Consider the following 23721-nt stretch of genomic DNA (forward strand, 5'->3'; position numbering starts at 1 on the left):
CTGCTGCAGACGTAAAGACTCCAGCTCTCTTTCCAGTCTTGTACGAAGACGGTGTTCTAGTTGTTCTCTCTTCTCACATGCTGCCTGGAGCTGGGCCAGAGCCTGTTGCATCCTTTCCACTTTCTCCACATAAACTTGTTTTTTTTTAAGCTGCAGATACATATAAACAAATATTCCTTTTAAGTTACTGTCGATGACGCTTTTAATGTTTTGTTCTCTGCCACAGTAAAATAAAAGGCTTATAATCAGCCATCCTCTCCAGCAGAGTGCGAGACAAAGTAATACAACTTACTAAAAAATGTGTCTTTCTCCAGAAATTCTTATCCACGTTAGGGGTGTCAAAAAGAAAATTTGACGGTGTAGAAATGAACTTAATAAAGAATTGAATGTCATAGATTTCAGTATCATAACTGTGTGAAAATGTATGATGGTGCATTTCAAAAGCATTGTAAAGTATGTACACCTATTCAACTTTTTCCCAACAAGCTCATTGTCTTTTTAATGTTTTTTTATGTTTGGACCCACACCAAGTTGTGGTCTGAAGTGGAAGGAGAATGCTACTTGGCTTTCAAAATCTTTTGAGAAGAGAAGTCTGAAGCCTGTCATAAGTTTCAGTATTTCAGTATTCCTCATAGTGAGTTAAAAAGTTTAACCACATAGCAAGCTACCAAGCTACCCATAGAGTTTTTCAGGAGATTTTATTGAAAACTATACTGAAGTCAGTTTTCAATGAATCCTTGGTAAATGAAAAGCTGTCAAAGACGCTCATGCAAACTATAAACTTACTCCCAATGAAAAAGGATAAAGGACCTTGTTCATTCATAGGCCAGTCATAATAAATCCTGTCGTAACGATAACGCTCTGACTGAATTTGCTTGTTGAAAATTACATTGGTGAAGCACATCAAAATGCATCAACACAACGAATCTAATGAGGTATTTAAAAAACAAACACTTGACGGATATATCGAGGCTCAATGCAGGAAAAAAGGACATCCGGAGCGGCCAGATAGCAGGTAAAGCAGCACACAACTACCAAAACTCACCCGGAAGAGTATGACGGTCAGAAATTGCACAGCTTTGCGTCTGCAGCCCAGTTAATGTGCAAACGAAATAATGTAGCTTCCATTAAATGAGCAAAGAATTAGTTTGCATGATATCAGAACTGTTTACTTTTATTGATATCTCTGCAGAGCATATCAGTCAATATAAGACCGAGAAGATGCAAAATAATCATCACTAGTCAAACAATTTAGCACACTTCCTCTTGAAGTGAGGTATATTTTGGTGATATTTAAATATTCTTGAATATTCCTTCACATACAAAGAATTATTATTGTTTTGAAGAGATCATAGAGAAAGAGACATTTTCTAATTTGTTTATTTACGTTTGATGCCTTTTTATCAGGAAACGACACAGCCACCTAACTTTTTACAAACATCTGAGGACTAGTGAGGACTGTCACTAGTTAATCCAAGTCTTAATGCGGCTTGTTTTGGGGGTTTTTTTGTTGTTGTTTTTTTAATATATTTTTATTAGAGTTTTCTGCTATATAGACATACAAGAAAAGAACATGAAAAAACAAAACAAAACAAAAAATTTAATAATTAACACAATGCCGTCCCTCCCCCAGCCCCCCAAAAAAATTTAAATAAAAAAATGGCTTGTTTTGTTTTTAAGTTTATTTCCCGTCGTCACCAGCCTGCAAACTGTTTTCCAGTAGAGAACACAGACAAATACTGTAGATATGACTCATAATCTGTTGGTAGTATCTGACAGTAATGTAGGAACATTTATTATTATAATTTTGATTTGTCACCACCAACTACAGCATTGGCGGTTAACTTTAAATCATTTAGATGAGATTTTATTGCAGTATAACTCATCAACAGTACTTGATATTCCTCTCTATTTGGACACGTAAACACCACAAGCAACACCATCAGGTATGTGATTTAAATTTTATTAAATATGATGACTCCAACCTCAATGTTTAGCAACACTTACTGTGGGTAGTGTCGCTGAAAAAGAAGAAAGTTCAGAAACAGTGTGGTTGCATTGCAGGATCGGATCCAAAAACACACACTAGGCTAGAAGTGTTAAGCAACTCACATTGCAGGAGCTAGAGAGTCAATTCCAATATTTTACTGATCAGTGCTGGTTACAAAAGCAGAAACCTTCCACTTAGGTTTACATTGCAGCTGCTCATGAGATGAAATTCATTTATTCTAGTGAACCTGAATGTTAATGGGATTGTGTTGCTCATTGTTCTGGTTATGCTCCAATGCGGTTTTTTCGAAGCGAACTCAACGCTGCTCTGTAGAAACCTATTTAGAAATATAATTTTCACATGCAACATTAAACGTATTTGCTTCAAATTGGATTTATAGTAAAGTTTTGAAGAAGGTCTTGTCATACAAGTCGCATTTTTCAACAGGCATCAACACAGCCACCTACAATTTAGAAACATCTGCGGTGCGCATAGGTTTCAACCAGTTAATTTAACCACCAGTTAATCTATAACAGCGCCACTATGAGCTACTGATAGTCATATTTCACAGACGTAGAGCCGCTCAACCTCCACCAGACTGAACTCTCACACCAAACATCTGCTTAAAGGTGCAGCATGTAAATTAAACAAACAAACAAACAAACAAAAAAGATTTATATGTATTAAACTATGTCTATTATGTACGGAGTCCTACAGGGGACACTGAATTTTTTTCTTTCTTTTGCGTTACCTCCCAATACTCTTGTGTTCCCTCTCAATAAGTTGTGCATTCAATATTTGATGGTCTATTTTGTATACAGTCACAAATGTCAATTTAATATTTCAAATATATACATTTTTAAAGAACCTAAATGTGTGGAAAATGGTGGTAAAGGGCCACACTGGGTTAACTCTGGGAATCTCATCTGTCCGATGCGTGTGTCAATCATCTCCGGGCCACTTCTTTGTTCTGTCATAATTATTGATTTATTCCATTTTGATTATTATGAATCAAACTTTACCAGGACTGTGACACACACTAGGCTGACCAGGACAAACAATGCACACGTGCTGCTTCCTCATACTCACGAAGCCAGCACACCAGTAACCTTCCCATTCATACTTGGTGACAGTCACGCCCACATTGACGCACCCACCACCCAAGTGTCAAAGTCATGTGCTCCTATCATATCAATAATTACTTATTTCATTAATATGGCTCTTACAGAGCCTCAGTGAAAACGTGTTTATTATTATTAACTCTTTGCAGCAACAAAACTGATTGAAACTCGATTTATTCGGTGCATGTTTATGTCCATTTGTGTAAGGTTAAGATGGAACTACACTTGAAAACGGCCCTTTACCATTCAGACTATCAGCACAGTAGAGATACAAAACTGCAATAATAACTAAAATAGTTCAGATAGTTTGGATGTATTTTTCTTTCTTTCCTACTGACGGAAGGTTTCTGTTTATATTATAGGTTTGTGGTGTATTTCTACACTAAAGAAAAAGACATACACCAGATTTTTCACAACGAGATATTAACATTCATGGAAAAACCTTGCATAACTTTGTGTTGAAGCAGAAAATATTATTCTGCTTCAATACAAGCAGTATTGGAGTGGCGATAGACTGCACAGGTTCATGCTCAGGCAGCTCAGGGTCTTGGAGGGCTATGAGAGACTCACTGGAGGGCTCACTCAGAGCACATTGAGACTCACTGGAAGCACTGGGAGGAAACGAGGAGTCACTGGGAGGGGCAGAGAACCAACTTACTGGGGCAGAAGGTGCGGCTGATCTTTGTGACGGAGGAGAGTCAGGAGCTGTGGAGGAGGATGGAGAGCGGAAGATAGGAGTATCCGGCATTGGCAGAGGTGGTTCGCCGATTATAACAGCATCCACCATCGTCATAAACACCAGAGTGCCACAAGGCTGTGTGATGAGTCCCTTCCTCTACTCCCACTTCATCTATGACTGCAGACCTGTCCATGGCTCGAACGCCATCATCAAGTTTACAGACGACACCACGGTGATCATCCTTATCAGAGATAATGATGAGGCCGCTTACAGGGAGGAGGTAGAGCGTCTGGCTGAGTGGTGCGACAAAAACAACCTGCAGCTGAACACCGAGAAGACCAAGGAGCTTATTGTGGACTTCAGGAGGAACGCTGACCTACATCCACTCATCCACATTAAGGACACAGTGGTGCAGCGTGTGGACATCTTTAAGTTCCTGGGAGTCCACATCTCCGAGGACCTGACTTGGACGACCAGCTGCTCCAAACTCATCAAGAAGGCGCATCAGCACCTCTTCTTCATGAGGACCCTGAGGAAGAACCACCTGTCCTCATAGATCCTCATGAACTTCTACCGCTGCACCATTGAGAGCATCCTCACCAACTGTATTACAGCTTGGTACAGGAATTGCTCTGTCTCCGACCAGAAGGCGCTGCAGAGGGTGATGAAAACTGCCCAGTATATCACCAGGGCACCGCTCCCTGCCATCAAGGACAACTACAAGAACCGTGTTTGAAAAGGGCCGGGAAAATCACAAAGGACTTCACTCACCCAGCACACACACTCTTTTCCCTCCTGCCCTCTGGGAGGCATTACAGAACCCTACGGACCAGAACCACCAGGCACCGGAACAGCTTCTTTCCCACAGCTGTCTTGCTTTTGAACGTCTCCTGACATAAAACATAAACTATAAGGACTGTACTCCCCTATCCTCTCATACAACAATAACACATGGACTATCCTCACAGACACACACACACACACACACACACACCACAGACTGTTTTCCTCACACACATATACAATCTGTAAATCTTATCTGCCATTATTTATCTTGTATTATAAACCTACTAATACATATATAATCCATTTCCTAACATTCTTGTATATTCTGTATAATCTGTGCATAAAGCTTCCATATTTATATTTATATTTAGTCTTGTACACCTGTAAATAAATATTTATATCCTGTATAGCACTTCTGGATAGATGCAAACTACATTTCTTTGCTTGTACTTGTGACAGTGCAATGACAATAAAGTTGAATTCTATTCTAAAAGCTGATTGGCAGTACCACTCCGCCCCCTCCATCAGGTCCATTAAGTCCATCCATGGGAAATGAGGTAAGCAGTCCCGCAGGGGGATGACACATCTGATGGCTACCTCTACGGGTCTCTGGGCAGAGCAGCGATAAGCCACCATATCAGTAAAGTCTCTTACAATCCATTGAAGAGGTTTATGTTCCTCTGGGTTCATTATGTGATGTTTCCTTCTTTTCTTTTACTTCTTGTAGATAACCTCACCATTTCTTTTGGTCTGGTCTTCTTATGGACTGCTGTGAAGATTTGGGTTTTCTGTGGGTTTATTTAGGTTTTTGTATTCCACCTGTGCCTTTTGTTCCTTGTCGGATCCTTGTCAATACTGTCGTCGTGTCATGTCTTTGTCCTTGTTGCCTAGTTCTATACCAGTGCTACCACTGTTGAGTTCCTTGTCTCCTAGTTCACCTGTGCTGCCTGTATTTCTGTACACCTTTATCATTAACCCTTTTACTGCCATGAGGACGCCGGTGTCCCCATAAACCCATTGACCTGCATGTGACAGTATTTGGGGTGACAGTTAAAGAGTTAAATCAACATATTCACCATAACCTGGGTCCACCGCGTCTGCCTCACCATCTCTTAAGCTCCAAATCATGAGAAACACAAATGCTTTGTGAAGTAATCCAAAAGACAATATTTTCCCCAGGTTCCCCAGAGGGCTCTGTAATTATGTCTAAATTAGGTGAATTTATTGCCAGATAATTTTTCCATTTTGCCAGATAACATAGCATCATTTTATATGCTATGTTAAAAAATTAACAGCCATTCCAGGCAATCGGCAGTGATCGGTGATCGGCCTCATGGTTGATCGGTATTGGAATCGGCAGCAAAAAACCTGATCGGAGCATCCCTACATTCAACAAAATAGAGTTGATTTACCTGTTTACAACATTAAAACAATTTGGATTTGGGTCAAATATTTGTAGATGGATCAAAGCTCTACTCAAGATCTGTGAATGAAGTCAGAACAAATGGCTTTATTTCAGATTATTTCCAACTTCTTTAAAGCATAAGGCAGGGCTGTTGCCTTTTCCCTTATTTACTGTGGTTGTGAGCCTGCAGAAGTGAGCGGACAGCCGAGGCAGGGCATGACCGTTTGCTTGCTCCAAGCGGAGCAGGGAACCCTATTGTTTTTCCGTTCTTATAAAAAGTTATTTTCCACTGAAACTGATACTGCAGCCTAACCCCCCGGAACTTATTTACAACTTATATTTGGTATCCGGCTTCAACACTCACACCGCTACTCATTTACACATATACAGGCATGTGCACCTGCAGGTTGCGCAATATTTATGCTTATAACTCAAAAATGGCATGTCCCATGAACAAGATTGATTATGGACATAGTCTTGTAGAAAGATTCTCCAACAGATGAGTCACTGTGCAAAGGTTTTTGGTCTGGATTATTTCTCACCAGAGAGCCATGAGCATTGCATTAGCAAAAACCAAGATCAACTCTGAGCCCAATGAAACTTGGTCCAATATAAGCTAAAGATATTTTTAAAAAGTCATTGTGGCGGATTTTTGATTGTTTTGCCCAATTTCAACCAGTGATGTCAATAACGTGTTACTGACTTCGGACCACTTTTTTCAGTGACGAGAAATCCAACACTTTGATTAAAGTTACTTATCCAAATCAATGTGCATTACTATTTTCTTTGGTAATTTAATTTTATTTCCTCTACACATCAGGGGGATGTTTGTATGCGACAGTGTCAGCAGTGACAGAAACATGCACAATTGAAGGAGATGAGCACTTTGTTACTGAAAAACAAGAACTATTTTGAATTTCTGTGGCCAAGTGTGATTATCACAAGCAGCTTTGGGCTTGTTTTTTTTCTAAAGTCGCTTCCAAAGTTAATTAGTCGCGGGTTGCACATTTTGGCTCGTTTTTGAACATAAAGTTGCGAGGGTGTTGTGTGAGTGTTGTGAGGGTCTGCTGGGAACGTCTGGTGGAATCCCCTGTGAGACGGAACTTTAACTCTGGCAGAACTTCGAACAGGTCCCAGGGGTGGTGGGGGACATGGAGTCTGAGTGGACCGTGTTCCGTGCCTCCATTGTCGAGGCGGCTCATCGAGGCAATTCTGTTCCACCATCCGTCGTCTCAGGGGGGGAAGCAGTGCAGCACCAACACTGTCTACAGTAGGGATGGTGTGCTGCTGACCTCAACTCGGGATGTTGTGGGCCGGGCTCTCCAATCTCTGGGGTCGAGGTCGCCGAGGTGGTCAAAAAGCTCCTCAGAGGCAGATCTCATCCACCCCGCCCCGGGGGTGGATGAGATCTGCCCAGAGTTCCTTAAGGCTCTGGATGTTGTAGGGTTGTGTTGGCTAACGCGACTCTGCAATATCGCATGGACATTGGGGGCAGTTCCCCTGGATTGGCAGACTGGGGTGGTGGTCCCCCTGTTCAAAAAGGGGGACCGGAGGGTGTGCTCCAATTACAGGGGGGTCACACTCTTAAGAGTCCCTGGCAAGGTCTATTCGGGGGTTCTGGAGAGGAGGGTCCGTCGGATTGTCGAACCTCAGCTTCAGGAAGAGCAGTGTGGTTTTCGTCCTGGTCGTGGAACACTGGACCAGCTCTACACCCTCAGCAGGGTCCTGGAGGGTGCAGGAGAGTTCGCCCAACCAGTCTACATGTGTTTTGTGGATTTGGAGAAGGCATTAGACCGTGTCCCTCGGGGAGCCCTGTGAGGGGTTCTCTGGGAGTATGGGGTACCGGGCTCCTTGATACGGGCTGTCAGGTCCCTATATGACCGGTGTCAGAGTCTGGTCCGCATTGCCGGCAGTAAGTCGGGCTCGTTTCCGGTGAGAGTTGGACTCTCTGCCCTTTGTCACAGATTCTGTTCATTACTTTTATGGACAGAATTTCTAGGCGCAGCCAGGGTGTTGAGGGGATCCATTTTGGTGGCCTTAGGATTGGATCTCTGCTTTTTGCAGATGATGTGGTCCTTTTGGCTTCATCAGGTCGTGATCTGCAGTTCTCGCTGGAGCGGTTCGCAGTCGAGTGTGAAGCGGCTGGGATGGCGATCAGTGCCTCCAAATCCGAGGCCATGGTCTTGAGCCGGAAAAGGGTAGAGCCAAAAAGCAAAGTTCTCAATTTACCAGTCGATCTACGTTCCCACCCTTTGGGTCATGACCGAAAGAACGAGATCGCGGAAACAAGCGGCCGAAATGGGTTTTCTCCGTAGGGTGGCTGGGCTCTTCCTTAGAGATAGGGTGAGAAGCTCAGTCATCCGGGAGGGACTCAGAATAGAGCCGCTGCTCCTTCACGTCGAGAGGGGCCAGTTGAGGTGGCTCGGACATCTGGTCAGGATGCCTCCTGGACGCCTCCCTGGTGAGATGTTCCGGGCACGTCCCACCTGGAGGAGACCCCGGGGAAGACCCAGGACACACTGGAGGGACTATGTCTCTCTGCTGGCCTGGGAACGCCTTGGGATTCCTCCAGAGGAGCTAGAAGTGGCTGGGGAGAGGGAAGTCTGGGCCTCCCTTCTGAAGCTGCTACCCCCACGACCCGACCCCAGATAAGCGGAAGAAGATGGATGGATGGATGGATGGATGCAGTTAAGTTTTGGCAAATTAAAAATTGAAAAATTTAATTAGAAAAATTAAAGTTACTTTTTCAAAGTAACTATGCAATCACTGATTTTGACATATGACAGCTAGGTACAGCTAGGTACATTACTATGTACATAGCTGCAAATTTTAATTGCCCATAATTTTGGAACCGCAAAACTTTTCACAATTTCCTTTGTACCACCAAGTACAAACACGTCGATCATGTCTAGATAGTTTTCGTCAACGACCACCACTAGGTCGCACTGTAAAATTGCGAAATTTGCTACGCAAAAACCGCTGATCAGATTTTTGCCAAACTTTGCATATACCTCCACGCCCCTGGCCTAACTTGTATTTTGAATATGGTCATGGTTGGTTGAAGTATGGGGCGATTATTAACAAAAATGTGAAAAGTACTCGATCTGACCTCCAAACTTTAAAAAAAAATTCTAAAACAATCACATGTTTATCCAAATTTTCAAGATGCTTTTTCTGAATTGTTCTGAACATTTCATCCAGTCTTTGTTTAGATCTATCTTCATATGCTTCACTCTGTTTTTTCTAAAGGTTGACTGCAATATAACATGTTCTGTATGTTCCTCAAGCCTAACTAAACTGCTCACAAACTGGAACACATCAGTTTAGTAAGAATCTGAGTTTCTTTGTTTGAATAACAGCAAATCAAACTTTCACACCATTCATACTTCAACAAAACAGCATAAAAAATATATTACAAAGGAGAAGCAAGTTTTATTATTTGGTGTAATTTTCAGATTTTAGTTTAACTTGTACATTTTAGGGACATTTTCAATATTTCTATATGTGAAAAGCAATTATAAGCAGGGGAAGTATATAGGAGTGTGATCTGACCACATTGTGTAATCATCCTAATTGGCCACATGATGGTGCCAAACCCACTTATCTGGGCCAGCAACAGTATGCCTGACCAGGACACATTCACAATGAAGAGTTTTGTATAATTTATCTTAAAATAATGCAGTCCTGTCCCCTCATTGCTAAATCAAATGCCAGCGAATTCCCTCTTTCTGTTTGACTATGCACATGAGGGCATATTGTGGGATCAATAAATTCACTTTGAATTTGTTTTCTCAGCCAACATGAGTAAGCACAGTGAAATAGCTCGCTGAGTAATGTGATGGACTCTGAGGCTGCAGGTTCGATTCTGGGTATGGAACACATATTAAAACGCATGTCAAGTGATGTCTAAGTGGGTGGGGCGGTGCATGGGGAGGACCTGCTGGGTTGGGTGAAGAACCCATTATAACTGCTTGCAGTTCTAGTTTGACATTGTAATAGAACACTTGCATTTTCTATACATGGGTGAAGTAAATCTCAAAGATCTACATTTGTAGTTATCTGGTCCAATTAATAGAATGCATCCTCTTCTTTATCTGTTGAGAGAATTTAGTAATATATCAGGATACAAAGTTCATCTATATTTTTCTCACCTCCTCCTCCAGTTTCACCACTTTTGCCTGGGCATTGTTCAGGGCTTGGTCTCTGATCTCAATGTGTCTCCTTTGGTCATCTGCAGTTGAGCGCAGTGCATTCAGCTCCATCTCCAGCTTTTCCTTTTCCCGCAGAATTTCTTTATCTTAATAGATAATAGAAAATAAAAACATTTATGGTCATTGTATGTATTAAGCATACAATGTTCATTTTGTGCATTTTGAAGCATGTATACTGAATCCTGCCTAAAAACAGATTTTCTGCTGATTCATTGGCTTCATGGCTCTTGCCTGTAGTCAGCTTAATTTAGTTCCAACAAATCTAATGATCAATAAAAGCTGATTCAGTTACAACACCCCTAAAGAACTTTCTCTAGTAAAAGGAATACTGGAAGGCACTTCTAAAATTAAAAATGCATTTACCTGTACTTACAAGTTGGAGTGGTCATGGTATGGCCTTCAAATTTTAGTACACAAAATCTCATTTCAGAATTGTTTCAAAAATGTTCTAAGCTAATACACAATTGGATTGCAGAGTCACGTGTGTGTGGGTGTGTGTGTGTGTGTGTCACTCACTCTGAGCAACCAGCTGGGAGATGGTTTTCCGATTGTCTTCAGAGCTATCACACTCTTTAGAGGCGAGCTGTTTATTAGCAGTCTCCATGCGCTCTTTAAAATAACATAAGACAAATGAATCATGACATCCATAAATAAATGATAATTTAATAATAATTTAAAAATCTGTCATGTTTAACACTTTGCTAAGTTGTCACAAGTCTTACTAAATAGTGGGAAAAATCATCCAATGGCCTGGATAAGATAATTTTTTGTTAACCTTTATGAGAGATAAAAACTGTGGTTATATTTCAGTCTGAAGACGCCTAGATTACCCTAACAACGAATTACAACAATGCTTTATGTCTTAAATATATATATATATATATATATATATATATATATATATATTATTTTAAATGTATACCCACATGCCTTTGGAATGACACACAGAAAATAAAGTTACAAAATAAACTTATTTTTGTTTATTTTATTGATATGTTAAAATAATATAATTAGATTTCTTGGTACCCATAAAGAGATGACTCACACTTTGCATTATAGCTACGCTTTAAGCTAAATATAAAATCATATTATGATAGGAGCATAATGTCATAATATGTCATTCAGACTACCGTATCTAAAGTAAACAAACTGGGTTACCGCATCAATACAGAGCAGAGAAAGCAAATGCAAGAGCTGATTGAGGAGTTCAGAAACGTAATGATAGATATCCATGTTCAAAGTAAAGGCTACAAGTTCATCTCAAAGTTGCTTCATGTTCCTCTGACAATAATTTGCAATATTTTTAAAATGTATAAAGTTCATCCAACTGTGGTAAGGGTTCCTGGATGGGAGCCGAAGAGGAAATGCAACCCTAAATTGCAAAAGAAAACTATTTAAGATTTATTTCAACATAAAAATGTTGAAGTAAATCATTTACTCGTCACTCTTTTTCTCTTTTTTTGCATTTGAACCTTAAAGCTACAATATGTAACTTTTACAAAAAACAGTTTTTCACATATGTGTTGAAACTGTCCCTGTTGTGACACTATGGTATGACTCAGATAATCTATGAAAAACTCTAACTCCTCTGCTTTCTCCCAGTGCTAACAACCAATCAGAGCCAGGAGGAGTTTCTTAGTGCTGTCAATCATCTTGTGTTTGTTGTGCTTATTCTCATTGTTGCTCTCTGTTATACTACAACTTTTTTCTGATAACAGAGTCTGCCAGGAATGCTTAGGCATCGCCAGCGATGACGGCATATGAATGATTTTCCTGGAAGAGTAAGTTATTTCTCCACCATTAGCAGCTTGTACATAACTTACCACCAGTTATTTTAGAAACTTGTGATCTTTCGGAATTTTTATACACAACCTCTTCTCAGGTTTACAATGAATTATTCAAAGAACAGAAAATATACAATGAACTTATAACTATGCAGAACACCTAATTCAGTTCCTGAAAGCTGAATAACAAAAGAACAGAAAACAGTTACCCTCTCTGACAAATCTCAATTTCAGCTGAAACATTTAAATGCTAGGCTCAAAATTTGTTGTAGAAAACATGGAAGCATGGATTGATGCTACCTTGCAACAACTGTTTAAGTTGTTCATGGATTGATGGTGTGAGAGATATTTGCTTGATACAATTTGGAACTCGTAGTATCTGGTGAGTAATGATTAAATACAGTCTACCTGCTTTACCAGGGAACAACAGCAGGATACCTGTACTCCAATGTCCTCCACAATTATCAGGTCTCAATCCAACACAGCACTTCTGGGAAGTGATGTAACAGGAAATTTTAATTATGGATGTGCACCTGACATAATGACCTTTCATCATTGATAATGATGTAAGGTTATTATGGACCAAAACCTCAGGAATATTTCCAATACTTTGTTTAAACATGAAGAATTAAGGCAGTTATAAAAAAAGAAAAGAAGTGGGTCTAACTACATACCACCAACGTGAATCTCTCACTAAGTGGCCAGTGGGTATCCTGAGGACAACGGCTGAGTAACTTCAAGGTAATGTTAGACTATTTCCTGGTTATTTATTGAGTTATTTTGTGGTGTTGCAAGATGACACCAAGATGATGGGTTTAGATCTCATCATCCATGAGATCTAAACCCACACTTTAGATCTCATGGATGATGAGTGAAAAAAAGGATGATGGAGTGGGGGGGTATAATAGATTATTAGAAAATTTCAGTTTACTCAAGAAATTCCAAAGCTAACAAATGAACAATAAGCTCACGTGTAATATATCCATGTTTTGTTCAATAAATGTTCTTTATGTGGATATTTACCTGTCTCCATTTCTGCTTAATATTGTCTGATAATTAGATCTACATTATTTTTGACTGAATTATGATATTATCCTTTAAAATTCACAATGAACTACTGAGTAGCTTGCAAAAGCATTTTTACAACATAGCAAATAATTAATCCTTTTCTCAGCTCTCACCTCGCAGGTCTCTGTTGAAGTCATGCAGTCGGCGCACCTGTAGCTCCAACTTGCTCCTCATAGTTTTCTCCAATGCTTCTCTCTTAGAGGAAGACTTGGCAAGGTTTTCATAGGCCTCTGACACTAGCTGTATCTCTGTTTCCAACTACCCAAAAACAAAGCATACATTCAGTGACTGATTCATTGATGTATACCCATTTGGTACCAATTATTAGAGCTGTTCATGGCCAGACACAAGTTATTTTTTAATATAGTCCCCTTACCACCTCTGAGCTACTTTTGCAACTCAATAGTATGATGTACTGATAAAAGATAGGTTGCACTAGCGGTGTCCAAGTCCAGTCCTCAAGAGCTACCATCCTGCAACTTTTAGATCTAAATTAATAATACCTACATTACATTCACCAGCAGTCATTAAGCTCTGCAGAGGCCTGGTAACGAGTGCTTCATTTAATTCAAGTGTGTTGGAGAAGGGATGTACATAACTTGTCTTCACCACATTAGAGAAACTCCCATTTTCTACACTTAGAAAATGGGAGTTTCTACACTTCATCTGGAATAAAGAGAAGACTGATCAGAGATGCAGCCAAGAGGCCCATGATCACTCTGGATGAACTGCAGAGATCTACAGCTGAGGTGGGAGAGTCTGTCCATGGGACAACAATCGGTGGTACACTGCACAAATCTGACCTTTATGGAAGAGTGGCAAGAAGAAAGACATTTCTCAAAGATATCCATAAAAGGTTTGCCACAAACGTTAAACAACTTTAAAGGTGGACATACCAAACATGGAAGAAGTTGCTCTGTTCAGACGAAACCAAAGTCCAACTTTTTGGCCACAATGCAAAACGATACGTTTGGCGTAAAATCAACAGCTCATCACCCTGATCACACCATCCCCACTGTCAAACATGGTGGGGGCAGCATCATGGTTTGGGCCTGCTTTTCTTCAGCAGGGACAGGGAAGACTTGATAAATTTGATGGGAAGATAGATGGACCCGAATACAGGACCATTCTGGAAGAAAACTTGTTTGAGGCTGCAAAAGACCTGAGACTGGGACGGAGATTTATCTTCCAACAAGACAAAGATCCCAAACATAAAGAAAAATCTATAATGGAATGGTTAATAAATAAACATATCCAGGTGTTAGAATGGCCAAGTCAAAGTTCAGACCTGAATCCAATCGAGAATCTGTTGAAAGAGCTGAAAACTGCTGTTCATAAACTCTCCATCCAACCTCACTGAGCTCCAGCTGTTTTGAAAGGAAGAATGGGCAAAAATGTCAGTCTCTCAATGTGCAAAACTGATAGAGACAAACCCCAAGCAACTTACAGCTGTAATCTACAAAGTATTAATGTGAGGAGGCTGAATAATATTGTACACCCCACTTTGCAGTGTTTTATTTGTTAAAGTTTAAAACATCCAATAAATTTCATTCCACCTCACGATTGTGTCCCACTTGTTGATGATTCTTCCCAAAATAATACAAATTTTACGTCTTTATGATTGAAGCCTGAAAAGCGGCAAAAAGTTGAAGAGTTCAAGGGGGCTGAATACTTTGACAAGGCACTGTACATATATAGTTAGATACTTTGCAAAGATGTGGGTTCTAATCCATCGTTCTAGCCTTTGTCAGGTCAGCATGCACCTCAGCAGACATTAGTTACTGACCGATCTGTGTAATGTTGCATTTGTGTGTATTTTTGTGTCTTATCGCTTTGTCTGGGGTTGAGTTTAGATCAGTAAATCAGTTCAAATGTTTTGAATGCATGTTTTAAGCTCAGGGTTTTACTTTCATCTAGTTTTTTTCAAATAAAAGCTTCAAGACATTAAGCATTACTAAAAATCTGGGTTAGTACTAGAATAACAAACCAATCTTTTTGTACTTTCATACTATTACTGTATGTTGGACAGTGCAACAGAGGGAGCTACATTCTGCCTCTTTCAATTGAAAGTGCCTTCAGATAAGTTCAGAAATACTGCAGTTTATTTTGATACCATTAACTGTTGCTCATAGGTTCTTTTTAAAGAACCTATACGTATCTGCAGCACTGTTGATAAATTTAGTTTAGAGGTGAAAAAAATAACACAGTGCAGCAGAGGAAGTAAAAACCAATGACTAAAATCAGATGTGTTAGACCTTCTGATGAAAATCTTACCTTGTGTAACCTGGTGACCTTCTCACGACAAGCCTCCATCTCCTGTCTTAGAATTCTGTTCTCCTCAGTCGTCACATCCACCATCTGCTGGGCGCGGGCCATCATTGCAAAAGGCTCTCCCTGTAGCTGTATGAAGGACTGCTGCTGGGGAACATGTCCTGCCTGCATAGACAACTGCGGATGGGAAGGACCCTGGAGTTGCTGCTGTTGTTGACATTGATTGTGTTGCTGATGATGATGCAACCTTGGAGTGGAGCCATAAGAATCAGAAAGAAAAGCATGGCCCCTCTGCATTGTGTGATGAACAGGTCCTGGGGGGAAAGGCTCTGCCACTTGATGGGAGCCTGGACCATGTGGAACACGGGGTCCCATAATTGGGTAGGGCTCTCCTTGGCTTGGAGGTGGCTGGTGAGGAATTGATGGATGAGAGGAGTGAGAGGCGGCAGAGAGCATGCTGCTCAGAGTAGAGGATTGTGCACGAGACAAAGATCCAACAGAGGTCACAGAGGAGCTGGGACTGTGCTGGTTCAGGGGCCTCTGGTAGTGAACTGAGACCTCCTTAGTGGATCTGAGGAGAGATCAGTTTTGAGGTCTTAATGCTGCCTGCCTTTGGTTTTGAACAGAATACAAAAGAATATTTGTATGTGGTCAATAAGACCATTTCAAGTTTACAAATACATAGTCATGACAAAAAAAGTTAACTTTAAGGTCAGAAACAACCAGTCAGAGCTAGGAGGGTGCTTGCACTATCAATCACTCTCAAGTACAGTCTGCTCACACACTTCTCCTTGCTCTCTGCTATGCTACAGCTTCTTCCTGGCAGTAGAGCCTGTTGTGAATGCTCAGACTACTTAGCCTGACCACCAACAACAGCAGAGAAAAGGTTTTCCTGTAAAGGTAAATGGTTTCTCTGCTATTAGTACATTGAGCAGCGCATACAGGAGGTTGATTGATGACGCTTGATTGAAGATCTTCTTCCTGCATTTCTGTAGTTTGCGATAGTAACTCAAGGAGGAGGTAGAGGAGCTTGATTTGTAACACAATGACATTTCATATATAAAAAACATTTTTTGAAATAAAAGTTACATACAGTAAAGATGTATAAAAGTGGACTAATTATCGGCTCACTTACAAGGAACTGGTTGTCAGTGAAACCGTAACATTTTTGCTGCTCATTTAAACATCACCAGAGATAACAGTCTCTTACACTTACAGTCTCTTGAAACCAGGTCTCTTGACTATAACTTTTTGGGAGGTGTGAAGTTCTCTGCAGGTGCAAAAACACACATTTGCAAAATGCAAGGCTGCAGGATTTGTTCTATGGAAGCAGAAAATAGTCTACACAGGAAGGAAACAGTAAAAAAGGAGAAAGGAAAAAAATGGGGATAGCATTGCATAGTGTGTGCTACATGAATTCAGAGCAGAGAACTTATGTAGCATATGAGAATATACGTGTTATGGAGACGCATTTTGCATTAGATGCAAATATTAAACAGATCAATAAGGCATGACAACTACAGCGAATTCAATGTGTCTTGGTGGCCTTATCTAGGCTGGCTATTGCCTTCCCACACAATTCTGTTTGATTCCAAATTCCCTTCAGTGCTCTGTCTGGGTTTTCTCCCATTGGAGTGAATTTCTCAGGCAGAATTTGAACCAGGTCAATCAGTAATGAAAAAAAAAGGAGAAGTTGTGAACGATGCCGTTGATTTTCTGCACTGTTTTAGAATTGTAGTCTGCCTATGGTTTTAGCAATGGCAACAGAAGAAGTGAACGAAGCCGTTTGGTTCGTGATGTCCAGACGTCCGGCATTAACAGCTGCCTTGTTCAGTTTGGCATTTCTCTTCACAGTGGGTGGAGGATTATTGTTAACAGAACAGATCATTTCCGGTGAGCTTCATATCGTCGAACTGACGCAATACATACATCACAAGTAAAGGTTAGAGATTGAGTAGCATTTAAAACTTCAATGGAGTCCATGCCTTCAGCGAGCAATTATTTCTCTTTATGCAAGGGTCCAGATCTTCTGTACAATTTGTGTACAAAAAAGCAAAGCAGAAGAAATCTCCAAAGGGAAGTGAGGATGCATTTCACAACACTGTTCACAAATAGTGGTAAGAGAAAAATGTTTTAGTTTATATATAAAACATGATATACTCCATCTGCCATGGCTACTCTTACATCATAATTACCTAAAAAAAAGGAATGTCAGAGCAGTTTCTGAGAAGCAGGTTATTGACACACTAAAAACAAAATGCACTCACAGAGAGGTTTCTGCTATCAAAAAGAGTGTAACTTCACTTAGAGAAACAATAGAAATATTCCCTGGGTTTACTTCATTCAAATTCCAAATATAGATATTATTTTGCGGTAGAAATACTGTTTCACTCCACCAATTCAAACAATCAGACTTACAACTCAGCTGTTTTATCTCCTCAATCACACCAGGAGGCTGACCTGACAACAATATAAATAAACAATAGCTCATCTGCATCTGTAATCATTAGCATCATTCTGGATCATTAATAACATTTATTACTTGGCAAATAATTAATTTGTCAAATACTTAGACTCCAAAACCATCAACAAAAATGTATATAAAAAATATGGCATTAAGGGACTTTGTGCATTGCCTTTAACTCTCACAAGACAGATACATTTCATGTCTCAACTTGTCCTGCCAGATGAATAAAATACTTTGGAATTCATTACTGTTAGGCTCTGCTTCAAGGTAGATGGCAATGACTGCTGTGAAACCAGCCCAACAGGATCTGTCCTTGTCATTTCTGACACTATTGAGAAACCATGTTTAACTGACTTTTCTCAGATCAAATCCTAGTGGAATCCAGCTATGGCTTTCACTGGAACCACATTTTATTCTTTCTTGTCAACTGTGTAGCAATAATTTGTGAACTGGGAGGATGCACACAGTGGCAGTTGTTACATGAATGAGACTGTAAACTTAAAATCAGTAAATGGTCCTGAAAAGTCCTGAGAATTGTGATCTTTTTAACCTCTATAAATACAAAAACAAGTTGTAACTGATCAGAGCATTACTCTCTGTGAAGCTTGAGTTTTCTGTAATTCAATATTTTCAGCAGGGTTGACAGATTTTGTCAATGTAAAAATATGCTATACACACTGTAAACTGGGAAATGCCTGCAACAAAATGTTGGGGATTTTCAACTAGTGAAAAATTATTTGTACTCTTTCACTATAAAGCTCCTCTTTTATTTCAGTGCTCACCCAAAATATCCTACCTCCCTACCAGGATTGTTTTCTGGGTTTTAGTGTTTTTTGACTGATGTGGCTCGGATTTCTTCAGCGGAAAGGCATCTTTTGTGTGCCATGTATATGTGTGTGTGTGTGTGTGTGTGTGTGTGTGTGTGTGTGTGTGTGATCACTGTTCATTACCTGAAAGAGCCGTATTCAGGAGGGGGCTGATATCGAACAGTTGGAACCTCCCTGGAGTGATCCCTTACTCTTGGCTCCTGATAAAATTGGCCTCCAGATTCTGGATGACTGCCAGAACATATTCCTTTAAAAGGATAGTCTGGTGGTGGGCCTCGATGCTGTGCCTTGTAGTAGTCTCCAGGCTGGCATGATGGGGGTAGTTGTGGGGAAAGGGGGGTGCTGCTTACAGGAGCATGGGCTTTCACACCACTGGTGGCTAAAGAAAGTTGCATAAGTCGTTCACTGAGAGACCTGACGTGTCCTTGCTTTAGATCTTTTAGTCCATCATCTTGGTGGACCTTCCCGGTACCACTGACACGCTGTAGTGTTGGGCGACCCTCAGTGCGAACTTTGGTGCTGGTCAGGCCAGTAACGTAGAAAGCAGCACCTAACGAGGCAGGCAGTGAAGGCTGCGGGGCTTGGCTGTTCTGTGGCTGCTGAGCCTGAGGAGGAGAGCCATGGCCACGGAAGTACTGTGACTGTACTTTGGCTTCCTCATATGTAGGGAGATCCTCTAGGTTAGGGCACTGTCCTTGGGTGATGCCACCAACTCCACTGCCCCCACCACTGGATGCTTCTCCACAAGAGCCCACACATCCCCCACCACCACTGCCCCCACCATGCCCACCAACTCTGATGACACCAACCTTCTCCAGGCCACTGTCCGTTTGAAGCTCCTGTCCCTGGGGCTCTTGTCTTGCAATGTGAGCGCTTACAGAATGATCATCTGAGGGGCTTACCTGTCCATGTACTGAATAGCCACCTCCTCCTCCTGTTGCCACTCCAACCCCCCCTCCTCCAGACTGTTGCTGTTGTTGCAGCACATAGTTTCGATTCATCTGCTCCTGAAGAAGCCGCTGAAGGACTGTACTGCCACCACCTGATACACTGCTATTTGATGGCTCTTCGGTTCCGGCCCTCATCTCCATCTCACGTTGGCAACGAACCTCATGGAAGGACAAACTACGGCCCCTGTCTGTATTCCAAGAGAAAAGTAAAGAGGGAAACGTGTAAAAGAAAGGTAACTGGAGAAGAGTTTCAAAAAACTACTGAAAAATACTGCTACTTTTAAAATGTGAAAACTATCAAAAGTGTAATTTACTCAATAAAATATCTGTAAACTCATTAAAAAAACTGAAACACCAACAGAAAACAGAGGGATACATTTATATCACAAAAAAAATCAATTGAACATTTGCGATATGATTTTTGTCTTGCTTAACCTGGTCATTGAACCAGCTCTTCATACCTTTGACTGGGAGAAGGTACCAAGTTGTGCTAGAAAATGAAATCACCATCTTCATAAAGCTTGTCAGCTGAATGAAGTGTCTTAAAACTTCCTGTTAGATGTCTGCGCTGACTGTGGACTTTAGAATGAACAGTGGACCAGCACCAGCAGATCACAAGGCTCCCCAAATCATCACCGACAGTGAAACTTTACACTGGACATCAACAGCATGTTCCTGTCCACTCCTCCTCCAAACTCTGAGACACTGACTTCAAAATGCAATGCAAAAAACTTTACTCCTTTTATTGAAAACCTTTACTTTCATTTGATACTCTTACATTTAAAGGTATTAAACTGTAAATGAAGTAAATAAATGAATACATAAAACAAACGAAATAAATAAATGCATCTGAGAAAAGGACTTTGGAACACTCAGCAATAGTCTGGTCTTTTTGTTTTTTGTCCTAGGCGCAGAGAAGACACTTGTCATCTTGTGAAACAGGCCAGGACATAGATATCTGTTGAAAAGGTAATAATTACGGTAATAATTTGACCATATGAATATGATAAACAAAGGCGTGTCCTCTAAATAACATTGCAAGTGTCTCCAAACACAGTCTGCCTAAGGAGTGACTATGTAATTGTCAGTGTTTTTTGGTTACATGTGTACTTCACTGAACGCAGGCCACGAGGAATGAAGGAGAGCTGTAGAGTCGCCCCAAGATATCAGAAAAAAAATGATAGGTAGGCATGTTAAAAGTGAAGACTATATTTATTCAAATCATATATATTCTAGCATCTTGATGCTCCTCTGATATCTTTTCAGAAATTTAAGGTCCACAGAACTGTAGCCAACCACGCAGGCTACAGCTCTAGGAGGAAAACTGATGGCAAATTGAAAAGAAGGAAAATACAGATGATAACCAAAGAGCCCAGAACAATCTGCAAAGAGAGGAGATTTTGAGGAGCAATTGTTTGAAGCCACAAGGAAGTACATACTGAATTATTAACTCCCCCTGCTCAGTTCCTGGCCTTCCATTCTTTTTTTTTTGTCAATTTTCATTTCCTCTTTCTCCAAACTTGTGAACTCATAATAGTTGTTCCACTTTGCCATGATTGCTGTGTTTACTATGCTGTTGTAAATCACACATGACAAAACTCCATACCCTATACTGAAATAGCAGGTTGGTCATTGTTTAAGAAGCTACATGTCCAGAGTCAGGATGAGGGGCAAAGAAAAGTGAGGACAGCCAAAACAGTTGGAACTTTTATAAACATATATTTTTTAACATATTTGTTGAAACTTTCAATCTTTACTACTGCTAAACCTTTTCCTTATGTTGTGAATGGTGGGCTACTTAGTATGGTGTCTGATGATGGCAGGTAAAGTTTTCCTGTAACGGTAAGTTGTTTCTTGGCCGTTAGCACATTTAGCAGTGAGTATGTGACGTTGAGCGGCAGCGCAAAGACCTTCCTCCTGCTCTGATTGGTTGTTTTTGATTGAGAGCAACGCTTTTCTCCAGACAGTAATCGTAGCGCAGAAGATTGATCTTTTCACAGATTATCTTTTAGGTCAAGGTCAAATTTGCTCTTCATTGGAAATCTTGGCTCAAGAGCCTGGAGGAAAAGTGTAGAGCGACAGAATCCACATTGTTTGAGTTCTAGACTGATGTTTCCACAGTCAGTGATGATTTGGAAAGAAATGTTATTTGCTGCTGTTGGTTCAACTTTCCACTCAATTCCTTAGTAGTCATTGCAGCCATCTATTAGAAAATTGGGATGCATTTCACATCTTTATGGAAATTCTGATTTTATTTTCTTCCAGCTGCAGTTGGCACCTGTCCACATTTTTTAAAGTACATATATCTGCTTCAAAGGGAATTAACCAGCAAACTGGCTTTAACTAAACCTCTCAGATAATCTTTTTATCTTCAGGAAGAAGAGGAGAAAACAACACAAGTAAGCTAAAGATCTCTATTAAAGGAACTTTAATTTCTTTATCACATCATTAGATCTACAAGTGAAAATCCCTTATTGTAGAAAAAGTTTTTGTAATATCTTATTCTCCGTAGTAAATTCATGTCATGTGAACATATTTACTGGAATAACCCAACTTTAAAAAATATTCTAATTTATCAACATGAAAGACCTATTTAATCTGATTTTGAAGAAAAAAAAAATCAAGTGTAGAAAAAAGAAAGTGGACAAAGAAACAAAAGCACCATATGTTTCACCCTTGACCTCTTTCAGATCCCCTAAAGACTTGATGGCACAGCAGAACAAAACTAGAAAATTCCTGAAGAAATTTAACTGGGGCCTGCCAAAGTGTGCCCGTCGGTTTGGACCCAGCGTTCTGATGCTAAGAATTAGCATCAATGCTAAAGAAAGCTGCAATGTAATCAATAGAATCACAAGAATGTTAAGTAAACTGGACATGCACCATTCAGTATGATAAAGTAAGTGTATAAGCTAAAATGAGCAAAAATGCTAATGTTAGCGTGAATGCTCTCAGTAGCATGTGGGATATTATTAGAATGTTCTCTGTAATTTACTTAATTCCTTCAGAATACTAAACATGGCAGATAAGTAAGAAAAATAGGTAATAGCTTCTTTAAGCTAAAAGGCTAATGCTAATGAACTGCCTTGCTACGCAAGGCAGCTCCCTAACCTGGGAGAACCAGATAATGCAGAATGATATCATTGCACCACCTACGGCAGTGCACTATTCAGAGGGGCATATTGAGGCTTTTATTTTGAAATTTTCAGTAAGCATCATAAGAAATGGTCAAACTCATCCCATGTGTAACAGTGAATGTGTTAAATCGTTTCTATAATGCTCAAAACACAAGTAGTTCTAAAGGCCAGCTCAGTCCTCCTCTGTAGTAACTGACAGTTCCACCATGTTGTAGTTCTAACCTTCAGTCTTTGTAGTTCTAAAGAGCAGCTCAACTGTCATGAGAGTGAAACACAGGGAGAGATGGAATACTAATAGTTTGAAGCAGTTAGTTTTTCTGATCAAAGCAGGCCAAACATATCTTTACCCAAGTGTTGCCAATAGCATGTGGGGTATCATTTGAATGTTTTCTGTAATTGACTTACTCAATTCAGTATATTTAAAATGACTAATAAGTAAGTAAAATAGCTAATAGTTTATTTAAGGTAAAAGTCTTATCTTAATGATCTGCCTTGCTGCGCAAGGCAGATCCCTAACCTGAGAGAAGAATATAAAGCATTCTAATATTATTGCATCGCCTTACGGCGATGCATTAACCTGAGGGAAATATGAAGGCTTTTATTTTGAAAAATAAACATAAGCTTCACATTAAATGCTCACACTAATCCAATGCCTAACAGTGTTTGGGTTAAATTCCTTATTTACTGACCTAAACAGCCAGTAGTTCTAAATGGAAGCTCACCTGACAGAGATATTGGGGCTTTTATTGGGAAATTTCCATTAAGCTTTATTTAAAATTGACACATTAATCCTGTGTGTAACAATGGTTTGTAAAAATCTGTTATAAAATGCCCAAAACACAAGTAGTTCTAAAGGCCAGCTCATTCCAGAGTGTCCTCCCATGAATCAGCTGCTCTGGCCTCATGTGTTCCGTTGCTATGGTAATGGATCAGCTGCTTACTGTCATATGTGTGTGAGACAGAAAGGGGGGAAAAAAATTCTATCTTTGTGAGACACCCAGCCAATTAATATGGAAAAAGCACTCCGA

General features: G+C 40.2%; 1 protein-coding gene across 3 annotated transcripts in view; it reads right to left on the reverse strand.

Annotated features, from left to right (window-relative positions):
* Positions 1 to 23721, reverse strand: part of amot (angiomotin) — a 45299-nt gene that overhangs the window by 16043 nt on the left and 5535 nt on the right. For all 3 annotated transcript variants that reach the window (XM_044141549.1, XM_044141551.1, XM_044141550.1), the window contains 6 exons: positions 18733 to 19747; positions 15319 to 15886; positions 13158 to 13302; positions 10709 to 10801; positions 10133 to 10278; positions 1 to 150 (listed from right to left, as the gene is read on the reverse strand). In XM_044141549.1, coding sequence (XP_043997484.1) covers positions 1 to 150; positions 10133 to 10278; positions 10709 to 10801; positions 13158 to 13302; positions 15319 to 15886; positions 18733 to 19747 — 2117 coding nt within the window. The remainder of the gene's footprint in view (positions 151 to 10132; positions 10279 to 10708; positions 10802 to 13157; positions 13303 to 15318; positions 15887 to 18732; positions 19748 to 23721) is intronic.

This window comes from Gambusia affinis, linkage group LG15, assembly GCF_019740435.1.
Source record: "Gambusia affinis linkage group LG15, SWU_Gaff_1.0, whole genome shotgun sequence".
Classification (NCBI taxonomy): domain Eukaryota; kingdom Metazoa; phylum Chordata; class Actinopteri; order Cyprinodontiformes; family Poeciliidae; genus Gambusia; species Gambusia affinis.